Genomic DNA, 13806 nt, shown 5'->3' with positions numbered 1-13806 from the left:
GGGACATGGGTTTGACCCCTGGTTGGGGAACTAACATCCTGCACGCAGCCAAAAATTAAGAAAACAAAACAGGCAACAAGGAAGGTGCAGGATGATTTTTATGGTGCACAGTTTGTGTAACTTTTTTGAAAACATGCAAAATGAAACCATGTCTTGTTAAAGTAACATGTAAATAGCAAAAGTTTAAAAGCAAAGAGAGTGATAAATACAAGATTCAGGAGGGGGCAATCTTAGTGAGGTGGGGGGGCAAAAGAAACTAGGACAAGCTCATAAGGGTCTTCAAAACATTAGTCACAGACATCTAAGTGAAAGATCCAGTGCAAATATCCGTTCAGATTCAAAAGAACTAGGGGTAGATTCTTGGGTGTTTATTATGCTTTGTATTATATATGTTTCATCCTCACTAACCTTTACTTTTTACATGGCTTCTACTTTTCCCTCTATTTCTATATTTATCTGTTCATCCACAGGTAAGTGTCAGCTCTTAAAGGCAGGGACCTGAAACAACTTTGCCCACTGCTGGCACTTAAAGAGATGCACCTTTATTGAATGAAGAAATATTTTTCTGTATGATTGGATTATTTTCTTTGAAATAAAAGATTTGAGTGAGGAGCCCTTTTAAGACTGGTGCCCACAGGCCCTGAGACCAAAAAGAACCCAGCTGACTGCTAACTGCACTGGGCATAAAAGTGACCTCATGGTTACATAAAAAAACCACCCATGTTTGCCAAAGTGCACTGCTCTGGGGTGGGTGACGAGATTGCTGGGATTTCCAGGCCTAGTTGCACATAGGATCTTAGTTCCCTAACTAGGGATCTAACCTGCACCTCCTGCACTGGAAGCTTTAAGTCTTAACCCCTGGACCACCAGGAAGTCCTGGGGTTTGCTTTGAAATATTTTCAGAGAAACAGGTGTGCTCACTAGTCAGTGTGAGTGGTAGGCTCCTGGAACTTTATCCTATTCACTCATGTTTCTATTCTGGGCTCATTTGAAATCCTTGTAAGATTTTTTAAGAGTAGCTTTTTAGGGGGAGGACAAAGGGATGAATTCGTGTAGCACAGGGGACTTTTAGGGCAGTGAAATTTATGAAACATTAGGATATAATATAGGTCATCACGCGTTTGTGCTCAGTCACTATCGTGTCTGACCCTGTGACCCTCTGGACTGTAGCCTGCAAGGCTCCTCTGCAGATTTCTCCAGGCAAGAATACTGGAGTGGGTTGCCATTTCCTCCTCCAGGGGATCTTCCCGACCCAAGGATTGAACCTGCATTCCTGCATTGGCAAGAAAATGGATTCTTTACCGATAAGCCACCAGGGAAGCCCACATGTCGTCATACATTTATCCAAAGCCACATACAACATGGGGAGTCAACCAAAATGTCAACTATGGACCGTGGGTGATTATGATGCATCAACGCAGGGAGTTTGAGAAATCTCTGTATCTGTCACTTAATTTTGCTATGAACCTAAAACTAAACTGCTCTTTAACAATAACAAAAAAAAGCAGTTTTAAAGGCTCACCTTGGGACTTCCCTTGTGGTCTAGTGGTTAAGAATCTGCCTTCCAATGCAGGGGACCTAGGTTCAATCCCTGGTCAGGGATCCTACATGCCCTGGGGCAACTAAACCCTCAGGCCACAATGAAGACCCAGCACAGCCAAAAATAAATAAATAAGGCTATCCACCCCATCCCACCAATGCCTGACTCCCAATTGGTGGGAATCCTGGCTCCCAGGGACCCAACACCTCCCTGGCCTCCCCCGCTTCCACAGCGGGTAGGGGTTATTCCCTTCACCTAGAAGAGACCTGGCACCAGGAAGCAAACTGGTGAATGCTTGATGGAGCCAGTCTTCCCTGACAGGGATATGGCTCAGGCTGGCCAAGGAGGTCCCCAAGATCCAAGACCTCCAACTCATCATGTCTTACACCCGGGGCTCCAGCACCTTCCACCCCTAAGGAAAGGCACCAGATGAGGGCATGTGCCCACTTTATTAGCCAACAGCTGGCCTGCAGGGCTCCCCAAGGCCCACCCTCACAGGTGGACAACAGAATGAACCTGCTATCCACTCCCCTGACCCCAGGACCCTGGGGCTGGTCAGGAAGAGGAGATACTGGGGCAGGGGGATGGGCCTCACAGAGGCCTCGTAAATACAAGGGGGTCACCGGCAGGGATGCAAGGGGGCAGCAAGGTCTTGGGGAAGGTGGCCTATGGGGGGCAGCTCATGTCACACAGCCTCTTGAGTCGAAGGGGGCCCCCGTTCAGCGTCCAGGCGGCACAGGGGACTGTCGTACACCATCTGAAGGTTCACCTTGTGGCCCACCAGCTCCCGGATATTGTTGATGCCATATTTGATCATCGTCGGGCTTGGAGGGGGGCGGGGACAGGGTTTAATACAAGGTCAGGTCATGCTCTCTTCTGATCACAACCTCTCTTGCTACCTTCCCAGAAGTAAAAGCCCCAGCCCTCCCTTGGGCTCAAAAGGCCCCACACCATCTGCCCTGTCACCTCCCTCACCCCTATCTCTTCCCACTCTCCCCCTTCACTCACTCCCTCCTCCCACCAGTCACAATGGCCTCCTCAATGTTCTCCATATACAGCAGGCCTGCTCCAGCCTCAGAGCCTTTGCACTGGTTATTCCCTCTGCCTGGACCATCCTTCCTCAGATATCTTTATAGCTTACCAATTCAGCCACCTCCATTCGTTGCTCAGATGTCACCTCCTCCGAGGCCCTCCCTGACATCTTAGCTCTCCCTGCTGTGTTTCTGCTCAAACATTACTTCTGAGGTTGTGATTGGTTGCTCAATCAGGTTCGACCCTTTTGTGACCCCATGGACTGTAGCCCGCCGGGCTCCTCTACCCGTGAGATTTCCCAGGCAAGAATACTGGAGTGCGTTGCCACTTCCTTCTCCAGGGGATCGTCCTGACCCAGGGATTGAATCTGAGTCTCCCATATCTCTGGCACTGGCAGGCGGATTCGTTACCACTGAGCCACCAGGGAAGCCCCATGACACTGCTTTTGGACATACTCTAAGCTTGGTTTGTTGAATGTACTTATTTATCTTATCAATTCTCATCCTCCTTGGTCCATTAGCACCCCAGCTTCATACAGCAGAGATGTGTGTTATAATCACAGCACAGAATGGGCATACAGCAGGTGCTCACTAAGGATTTCTCAAATGAATGAATCAATGGAGGGGGCTGCAAGTCTACAGGCCCCCTTGCCTGACAAGCCACCGGAGTGAGGCAGCCAACACCCTACATGGGTTGGGTACTCACCGTTCCAACGAGAGACCCCAGGCAATGACCGACACATTCTCAGGGAGCCCCATGGGCAGCAACATCTCAGGGCGGAAGATCCCAGAGTTTCCGACCTCCACCCACTTCTTCAGACCTGTGGAGGCAGGAAAACGATGGGGCGGCTTGCGTGGGTGATACTGGGCATGGCAATGAGCTCAGGAGGTGGGGTCCTCAGGAACAGGAAGCGGGGCTGAGCTGTGGGCAGCCTGAGACCTCCCTCCCTGCCCCAGTACTGGGTTCCACCTGACCTTGGTGGTAGCTGAATATTTCCATGCTGGGCTCGGTGTAGGGGTTGTAAGCCGGCTTGAAACGCAGCTGGGTGATACCTGGTGGGGAGGCAGGCAAACAGTTGGGGGGAGAATCGGGCTGATGACCAAGGCGTCTTCCTGTTACCCACCAACACTGTCCACTCTGGCCCGCCTGCTCACCCAGCTTAGTGAAGAACTCCCGCAGGACACCCATGAGGTGGCCCAGCGTGAGGCCGTGGTCAGCCACGACGCCCTCAATCTGGTGGAACTCGGCCAGGTGAGTGGCATCCAGGGTCTCATTCCGGAACACTCGATCGATGGAGAAGTATTTGGCCGGAGTGAAGGGCTTCTGGGGGTGACAGGCAGGCCAGGCCCGGGCATGGGTGAGGAGGTCAGTATGACAGCCCAGCCCCTCCCTCCAATGCTGCCGGAGCCTGGCCACACCTTCTGGGCCAGGCGGTAGAGGGCACGGGCGCTGGCTGCTGTGGTGTGTGTGCGCAGCAGGTTTTTCCGAGCCTCGTCCAGTTTCCAGTTGTATTTGTACCTTCAGGGGGACATGCAAGGAAGTCCATGATGCAGCTCTCGGTCCCCAGCCTCTTCCCCACCCAAAGTCCTGGTCCTCACTCACCCAAAGTCCTGGTCCTCACTTACCCCTGTGAGCCATAGCCGCCCTGAGAGTGGGTCCGCTTCACGCGGTGGACATAGTCCATTGGGAGTTGCTGGGCCTGGGCTGGATCTGGGCAGGACAGAGCAACATCTGGTCAGTCAAGGAGCATTTCTTGGGACTTCCTTTGGTGGTCCAATGGTTAAGATTCCGAGTTCCCAATGCACAGGGGGCCTGGGTTTGACTCCTGGTCAGGGAACTAAATCCCACCTGCCGCAACTAAAAATCCTACATGCCACAGTTAAAACCTGGCGCAGCCAAATAAATAAATAATGAGCATTACTCAAAGAGCCACCACAAGGAACACAGACAGTGACTTAGGCAGCTCCCTCGCTTGCCCTCTGTAACTGCTGGAGGGCACCTGGGAACACCTGAGGCAGTCACTCACACCCCTCCTCTACCAGAACCTTCCCCGGTCCTGCTGCCTCCCTTTTTTCTGGCTATGCTGCAGGGCTTGTGGGAACTTAGTTCTCCAACTCGGGTATTGAACCCATGTCCATGGCAGTGAAAGCATGGAGTGCGAACCACTGAACCACCAGAGAATTCCCTCCTCCCACTCCTAACTGATCACTTCTTCGAGCCACAGGGCTTCCCTGCCAATCTGTAAGCACACCGGGCATGTGCCAGCCTCAGGGCCTTTGCACTGGCCATTCCCTTTGCCTGGAACTTTCCTTCCACAGATGTAGCCTCCTCCCTCACCTCCTTCTGTTTGCTTAAGCAGACTTTAAAAAACAATTTTTGGTTATGCTGTACAACATATGCGATCTTAGTTCCTCTACCAGGGATTGAACTCATGCCCCCTGCACAGTGTACAAAGTCTTAACCAACAGACTTCCAAAGAAGTCCAAATCCTAGCAGTTTTTAAATTGACCATGTACACCCCCAACACAATGTCAGCTCCTCCGTCTCATTTACTGCCATCTTGCATCGCCATGTTTACAGCTTGTTGTTGTTTAGTCACTAAGTCACGTCTGATTCTTTTCTTAACCCCACAGGCTGTCCATGGGATTTTCCAGGCAAGAACACTGGAGTAGACTGCCATTTCCTTACTCAGGATTTAAGGTACATCTTGCCCAACGAGACATGAGGGTCTCAGGGCAAGGACTTCTGTCTCATTTGTGGCTGTGATCCAGAGGTTTAACAGAGAAGTCACAGGAGCTCAGTGACCCTATGGCACGAGTATGCAAGTTCTTACAATTCCCTTCCTGAAATACAATTTTATTATACCCAAAAAGGCACACATCCATTCCCAGCTCCACCTCTTACAAGCTGTGACCCTGGGCAAGTGATGTCTCCTCTCTGGGCCTACTTCCTCATCTGCAAAAGGGGCTGACAGTCTACTTCCTGTAGTTGGTAGGCAGATTAGGCGAGTGGCAGCCCAGTAAGTTTCGTTTTGGATAGTTTTTCTGGCTGTTGCAACTTCCCTGACCAGGGATTGAACCCACACCCCCTGCAATGGAAGTCTGGAAACTTTAACCACTGGGCCACTATGGATGTCCTTGGTAAGTTCTGGATGCCGTGACGATGATAATGACATTTTGCTCCTGGCTGGATAACAGGCACACAACAGCCTTGTCTGCTCGCCTGGTGGTGTGGAGACAATGACTATTCTGAAAAGTCACGCAATTTAGAGAACACTGAGGACTGTGGAAGAAAGAAATGGAAACTAAACTTGAAGACTAGCAGTGAGAAGATTTTTAGAGCTTGGCTGGGGAGGGGAACTTCCCTGGTGGTCCAGTAGTTAGGACTCCACACTCCTAATGTAGGAGGCCCGGGTTCGATCCCTGGTCAGGGAACTATATCCTGCATGCCACAATGAAGATCCCATGTGCTGCAACTAAGACCTGATGCAGGGATTTCCCAGGTGGTCCAGTGGCTAAGACTTTGTGCTTCCAGTGCAGGGGGCCTGGGTTCAATCCCAGGTCAGGGAACTAGATCCAACATGCTGCAAAAAAACTGAAGATCCCACATGTCACAACTAAGCCCCAACACAGCCAAATGAGTAATTAAAAAAAAAACCTGGTGCAGCCAAGAAAAGAAAAGGGACTTGGGGGGACAAGGGCATGTCGGCGGGGGCCCCTCTGAGATGACATGTGAGCATCTCGGCAGACACTTCTCGGCAGAACGCACAGCAAAGACCCTGAGGTGAGAGGACGGGAGGTGGAAGATCACAGAAGCTGACGACAGTAGCTCACACAGGCTTTGCTGGCCACCCTGAGAAGGATGGAGTTTATCCTGTAAGATGGTAGGTTACCCCGAAAGGCTCTGCCCAGGCCTGGCCCCTCGGGTGGCATGGGGCAGCAGGGTGCACCCACCTCGCAGGAAGAAGGTGTCATGCTGGTCGCGTGCCGGGTGCTGCTGGGGCTGGAAGAGTGCGTCGAAGTTCCAGAAAGAGCTCTCAATGTAGTTGTCAGTCGGCATCTCGGTGAACCTGGTGGGAGACGCAGCCTGACTGCCCTGCCTGTGCCCCGGGCCTGGGCTAGCCCCGCCCCTGGGCCCGTGCTCACCCCATCTCCAGGAAGATCTGCCGGAACTGGGAGCGGACCTTGAGCAGCGGGTGCAGGTGGCCGCTGTCGGGGAGGACGCCGTGGGCCGAGAAATTGTAGGGTTTGAAGGGCCGGTCCCGCCAGGAGCCGCTATGGAGGGGCACGGTGCAGGGTACGTGGGCATGGCGGGGGCTGCCTACCACCCTCCCCCAACCAGTCCCCAACCCTGGGGCTGCCCCCTACCTGGAGATCATCTCTGGGCTCAGCTCTGTTTCCTGCTTGGAGATGCTGGTGCTGAAGGCACTACCTTTGCTCACCCAGTAAGTCTTCAGGGTCCTGAGGCCAGGGGACATCACTGTTACCTCCTTTGTTTCCCTTGACCCCCCAACTGATGCTGACCCCCACTTCACCTGCCAAGCAACTCTGCTGCCATTTTCTCCAACACTTACCGTCTCCTGAAACCCTTGTTTAGCCCCACCTACCTCCCTATGTTCATGCACGTACTCATTCAACAAACACTTATTGAGACCCTACTGTGTGCCAGGGCCTGTTCAAGGCACTAACCATAAAGCTATGAGTGATAATAATAGGTCAAATGAGCCTATTTATTAATTTTCTGGCTGTACCGTGTGGCATGGGGTATCTTAGTTACCCAACCGGGGATGGAATTCATGCCCCCTACAGTGGAAGCATGGATTCTTAAGTAAAGACCACCAGGGAAGGTGAAGTCGCTCAGTCATGTCCGACTCTTTGCAACCCCATGGACTGTAGCCTACCAGGCTCCTCAGTCCATGGGATTTTCCACACAAGAGTACTGGAGTGGGTTGCCATTTCCTTCTCCAGGGGAATCTTCCTATAACCCTGGGATCGAACCCAGGTCTCCCACACTGCAGGCAGATTTTTTACCAGCTGAGCCACCAGGGAAGCCCTTTTTAAAAATGAAAAATTAAAACAAAAACTTTTTTGCCTTGCTGCATGGCATCGGAATCTAAGTTCCCTGACCAGGGATCAAACCCATGCCTCCGGCACTGCAGGCTTGGGAATCTTAAGCACTGCACCGCCAGGTAAGTCCCCCCACAGATCAAGTTTAGAGAGCTTGATTCTACACTAGGTTCTGTTCTATAAAGTCATCCCATAACCATGTGTGAAAAGAGACCACTTCACATATGCGTAAACAGAGGCCTGGAAAGATCAGGTAACTCAGTCAAGATCACAGAGCTAACATATGGCAGAGCTGGGAGGTGAACCGGGCAGCCCCACTCCAGTCTGCGTTCTTGTAACTGCTCCATCTGCTCCATCTGCTTGAGGAGACATCAGCCCTGTGACAGCAGAGCCCCGAGCCCAATCAAGTCCAGACAGTGCTGGCACTTCCCTGGCCATCCAGTGGTTACGACTCCATTCTTCCAATGCAGGGGGCATGGCTCTGGCTCTTGGTTGGGGAAGTGAGATCCCACATGCTGTGGGGCACAGCCAAAAACCAGTAAATAAACAAATATTTAAATTTCAGGCAGTGCTTAGGACTGTAGAGGAAGTAAACAGGGAGGGCAAAAGGGCTGGAGACCAGGAGCGTGGAACTTTTATAGAAGTCAAAGGGAAGAAAGCGTGTTAGGGTGGTGGCCTCTCTAAGCTGACATGTGAACAGAGATATGATGTCAGAACTTGCCTTGAAGAACAGTGAGAGGATCTTTCTGGGCAGAAGCAGAGCACAGGTAAAGGCCCTGTCGAGGCATGAGTGTGGCAAGTGCACTTGACCACTCCAGTGTAAAGGGGGATGCGGAGGAGCCCAATAGCACACCGACCCAGTATGGGCAGAACGCCTCCCTGTCCCCTCCCCAACTCCAGGGCCAGGCAAGTGACCCAGGTGTGAGCCTGGGGGTGGCACCCACTCACACTTCAGTCAGCAGCTTCCGCTTCCGGAGCTCACTCCGCTCCTTTTCTCCCAGCTTCTCAGCCTGCCCACCCCGGACCAGCTGGAGCCGGCGCTGCACCTCATCCTCCACGCTGTCCACCTGCCACAGGGGTGGGTGTGAGAGACCCTGAGGGCCAGGGGCCCACCTGCCCGACCACCTGGCCCACCGCCCTCCAGCAGGGACTCACCACTCGGAACACCCGGGGCCCGTCAGCAGCACTCTTGTCCACCCGGATCCACTTGTTGGACATTGCCTTGCTGAAGCCCACCTTGCCACTGGGCAGTCGCTGGGGGAACAAGGCTGCAGTGAGGGGGGCACGGCACGAGGGCTGCCGTCACCCCAACACAGCTCCTGAGGCCCCAGCCCCCTCAGGCTCCTACCATGAGCTCACTCTGGGGCAGGCCCTCTGGGGGGATGCTGCGAAACACCCGGGCCTCGTGGCTGCCCTCCTGGGCAATCTCCTCACCCTCAGTGGTGAGCTCCCAGCGCTTAGTGGAGCGCAGCTCAGTCTCGATGATCTGTAGAAAAATAGGGGGGCATGGCAGGGACAGGGCTCAGATCCAGGTACCCCCTTGCCACAGCACTAGGGGTGCACGGCCTCTGAAAGCAGCTTCGCATCCCAGCTGTACCACTCCCGAGCAAAGTGATCTGCCCTTGCTGACTCTTGGTTGATCTTTTGTGACATGAGGATAATGACAAAAATAATTCACACGTCTGAGAGCAGGGTAGAGTACTAAGGGCATTACCTGCCTGAAAAAGAACAAATTCCATCACTTAAAAAAAAAAAAAAAAGTACTTGTTTATTCAACTGTGCTGGGTCTTAGTTGCTGCACGCAGCATTTTCTTGCTGCATGTGTGTGTGCCAATTCTTTGTGACCCCACAGACAGTAGGCCACCAGGCTCCTCTGTCAATGGGATTCTCCAGGCAAGAATACTGGAGTGGGTTGTCATTTCCTCCTCCAGGGGATTTTCCCAAGCCAGGGATCAAACCTGCCTCTCCTGTGTCTCCTGCATTGGCAGGTGGGTTCTTTACCACCAGTACCACCTGGGAAGTCGTTCCTTGTGGTATGTGGCATCTTTTAGTTTCAGCATGTGGGACCTAGGTCCTTGACCAGGGATCGAACCCAGGTGCCCTGAACTGGGAGCATGGAGTCTTAGCCACTGGACCACCACTTTTGAACCCTGGAAAGATTTTTAAAGTCTTAGATGAAATGATTTATGTGTTTGCATCTCAGTACTCAGATGTCAGAGAAAACCCCCAGGGATCCACATTATACACAGAAACCCTAAGCTCCCATGTCATTCTAATTTCTAGGTCTGCTCCTCACCTACTGTTTGACCTTGCTGAAAACGGCTTAACCTCCCTGAGCAAAATTTCTTATACGTGAGAAAAAGGTGTGGTGGGCTTTAGCTCAGAGAGTTGTTCTGAGGTGTAACTAAACAGAAAAGGTGCAGAGGACTTCCCTGGCAGTCCAGTGGTTAAGAGTTCAAGCTCCCACTGAAGGGGGCACAAATTCAATCCCTAATCCAGGAACTAAGATCCCGCATGCCGCCCACTGGGGCCAAACAAACAAACAAACAAAAACAAAGAAAGGATGCAGAACACTTAGTATGCTGCAAGCGCCATAGAAACCTAACTACTACTACCAATTAATATCATTCTTACAACGAACCACATTAAACTGCCACTACTTAATCCTCTGTAGCCTACACAAATGTCAGTTTCACATCAATCAAGGTACTGTCATCCCACACACCATAGCTTCACTCCCTTTTTGCACTGACAACCTCAGGCTCTACAGCCTGGGTGCCTAATTACTAATTCAGGTTTGCCTGTTCCTTCTGGTGACACTGATTAAGATTCTGACCAATGCTTATAAGTTGTCCCATCTTCAACCTGGGAATAAATAAGAGTTACATCTTACGTATCGCCTTGTTTGTTTGTTCAGTCACTAAGTTGTGTCCGACTCTTTTGCGACCACATGGACTTAGCCCGCCAGGCTCCTCTGTCCATGGCATTTCCAGGCAAGAATACTGGATGGGTTACTATTTCTGTCTCCACATATCCCCTTACTCTTATGTAAATCTAAGGTTCCGTCAAAGATTGAATGAAAAATAAAGCTTAGGTCAGGGACTTCCCTGGTGCTCCAGTGATTAAGAATCTGCCTTGCAGTGCAGGGACCACAGATTCAATCCCTGAAATTCAATCCCTGGTCGGAGAACTAAGATCCCGTATGTCTCAAAACAAGTAAGCTCAAGGGCTACAACCAGAGAGTCCGGAGGCCACGAGGAAAGATTCCACATGCAGCAACTAAGACCTGACTCAGTCAGAAAAGAGCTGAGGCCAGAAAGGGCACATTATATGATTTTGATGAAAAAACAGTCCAGCTATGTTTTCTGAGTCCTAGCTTCATGGATCCAGGCTGCTGGGTGGCCCAGGAGTCCATCAGCATCCTCTCCTTCTGGATCCATCACCCTTGACTTGTCCAAGTCAGAAGGCCGGGCTTCGTTCTGGCTCTCCCTACCTTGCCATGAACCCAATTTCATTCCTTCACCTGAACCCCTTCTCCAGTCCAGCTACCCTCTAGTTTAGGGCTATGCCAGTTTCTGCCCTTGTCCCTTTGCCTCCCATCCTGCCCCCGCCAAGATGGATGTAGGCAGTAAGCACATCTGACTGATTCCAGCTCCTGCCACGGCCCCTAGTAACCCCTGTGAAATAAAGACCTAGAAGGCCTTGCAAAATCTGGCTCTGCTGCGTCTCTCTCACCACCTGTCCCCCACTCCCACCCCACTGATCCCTAAAGTGCCATGGCTTTCTTACTCAGTGCAGAAACCGGATTCATCTGTCATCTTTGGGATGCTCTCCCTGATCCTCAAGGCTGTGGCAGTTAACACCTCTGAAGCACCCCTGTGCTTCCTCCATCACTCTGGTCACTTGAGTATATCCATCACATCGCAACCTGCGCGAAGGCAGCGGTTGCGTCTTTCTCGTCCCCCATCCTCCTCCCCACCCACTCAAAATTAATCAATGGACATTTACTGCATGAGAGCGTCCGCGTGCCTGGGTCTTCACTCTTTCCTGACTCCCCGCCTGCGCACTCTGGACTGGACACGGATACAATCACCCCTAACCAGGACTGAGAGAATCTGGTGAGGAGTCAGAGCCCTCCTGGCGAAAGAATTGCAGATGCAAAAGCGAGGAAGCCCAGTATCACTCGCCCGGCTCACCTGACCCAGCGCCTGCAGGCTCTTCACGGCGCCCACCACAGTCTGGTGCTCCACGCCCAGCTCGGTCGCCAGTTCCGCGCTGTCCAGGCCGCCATCGGCCGCCTCCAGCCGCCGCAGCAGCACCTCCGCCACCGGACCATCCGCCATGGTTGCTCCCAGTGCGCTCCGCGTGTCCCTGCCGGCTACCAGAACCACCGGAACCGGAATCGGCCCCGAGGATTGGGGGGTGGGGCGCGCTTGCGTCGCCATCTTGAATGTGGCGGACAATGTTGCAGGGCTCGGGGTGCCGCCATTTTGAACGTGTCACAAGCACTTCAGAGGGGTTAGGGACCCCCTAGTGGTGTCTGGTTCACCAGAGAGGTCAAATTAATACCCTCAAAGGCAGACTCACAGCAGTTTTAAACTTCACACAGCTCCACCTGTAGTGGGCTGTGTGACCTTGGACTTCTCTCTCTCTCTGCCTGAGACAGTCCGCCCTTGGAAGAATTCTTTCTTACTCCACAGGAGGGCTCTGGGTGGTGGACTCCAGACATAGTCAAACTGCTGATGTAAACTACTTTCAAATTTTCAAAGGGAAACTGGGGAGGGACCAACCCTATAAAAATAGGGAGAAGACTAGCTATTGTCAAAGTAGCTGCTAACTTGTATGGTCATTCTCCCGTCCCCGGGCCAGTGCTACGAGCTTCAGGGGTCTTTATTTCACTCTCCTGCAAACTGTGTGCTGTACATACCGATATAATCTACATTTCACTGCTGAAAACTGAAGCTGGGTGATACGCTTTGCGCAAGGGTTCTGCAAGGAATTGCTGGAGATAGTGTCAGAAATCATAAACGCTCCAGAGCCTGCCCTCCCTCCCCCACACCCCTACTCTGAGAAGTTCAAAGTCAGGGAAAATCATTTGTAGTGCAGATCAGCAATTCAAGATACTGGGAATTCCCTGGTGGTCCAATGGCTAGGGAGTCTGACCTGGTGGCTCAAACAGTAAAGAATCTGTCTGCAATGCAGGAAATCTGGATTCAATTCCTGGATCAGAAACAGCCCCTGGAGAAGGAAATGGCAACCACTCCAGTATTCTTGCCTGGACAATTCTATGGACAGGAACCTAGCGAGGTACAGTCCACATGGTCGCAAAAAGTCAGACCCTTCACTTTCCAGTGGTTGCTGCTGCTGCTGCTAAGTTGCTTCAGTCGTGTCCGATTCTGTGCGACCCCATAGACGGCAGCCCACCAGGCTCTGCCGTCCCTGGGATTCTCCAGGCAAGAACACCGGAGTGGGTTGCCATTTCCTTCTCCAATGCATGAAAGTGAAAACTGAAAGTGAAGTCGCTCAGTTGTGTGTGACTGTTAGCGACCCCATGGACTGCAGCCTACCAGGCTCCTCTGTCCATGGGATTTTCCAGGCAAGAGTACTGGAGTGGGTTGCCATTGCCTCTTCTGTTCCAGTGGTTAGAACTCCACAATTCCACTGCAGAATGCATGGGTTTGATTCCTGGTTGGCATGCCTCGGGCCTGGCCAAAACAAAGAAATGTAATTTGAGATACAAATATAATTTTACCCTTTCTAATTATCGATGTTTAAAACAAAAGGGGTCAGGACTTCCCTGGTAGTCCAGTGGTTAGGAATATTCTGCATGCTGAAGAGCAGCTAAATCCTTTGCGCTGCACAATGAAGCTCATGTGCCCTGGAGCCAGTGTACCACAACTACTGAGCCAGAGAAGCCACTTCAACAAGAAGCCCAGGTGCTGTAACTAGACAGTAGCCCCTGCTTGTTGAAACCAGAGAAAGCCTGTGTGCCACAAGGTAGACCTAGCACAGCCAAAAATAAATAAAAACTTTAAATACAAAATTAAAGGGGGTGGTATTAATTTGAGGAAGTTACAGAACTTGAGATGTCCAAATTTTCATTTCAATATTTAATACTAGTGAAATATTTTACATTCTTTTTTTCATATTAAGTCTTTAAATTCTGAT

General features: G+C 51.6%; 1 protein-coding gene and 1 non-coding gene across 2 annotated transcripts; one reads left to right on the top strand and one right to left on the bottom strand.

Moving 5' to 3' along the window:
• Positions 1–61: 61 nt before the first annotated feature.
• On the bottom strand, positions 62–12083 carry FARSA (phenylalanyl-tRNA synthetase subunit alpha). The gene is made up of 13 exons (XM_052643441.1): positions 11835–12083; positions 8987–9124; positions 8794–8892; positions 8587–8705; positions 6940–7032; positions 6718–6846; positions 6526–6641; positions 4198–4282; positions 3991–4090; positions 3727–3895; positions 3547–3624; positions 3278–3392; positions 62–2364 (listed from the first exon to the last, which is right to left on the bottom strand). The coding sequence occupies exons 1-13, from the start codon at positions 12081–12083 to the stop codon at positions 2226–2228; spliced, it is 1629 nt and encodes a 542-aa protein (XP_052499401.1). The 3' UTR covers positions 62–2225.
• On the top strand, positions 5934–6006 carry TRNAR-CCU (transfer RNA arginine (anticodon CCU)). Its single transcript has one exon. It is a non-coding gene; the product is annotated as a tRNA-Arg (tRNA).
• Positions 12084–13806: the final 1723 nt, after the last annotated feature.

Source organism: Budorcas taxicolor, chromosome 7 (assembly GCF_023091745.1).
Source record: "Budorcas taxicolor isolate Tak-1 chromosome 7, Takin1.1, whole genome shotgun sequence".
In the NCBI taxonomy this organism is placed as follows: domain Eukaryota; kingdom Metazoa; phylum Chordata; class Mammalia; order Artiodactyla; family Bovidae; genus Budorcas; species Budorcas taxicolor.
This window is presented reverse-complemented; position numbering and strand designations above follow the sequence as displayed.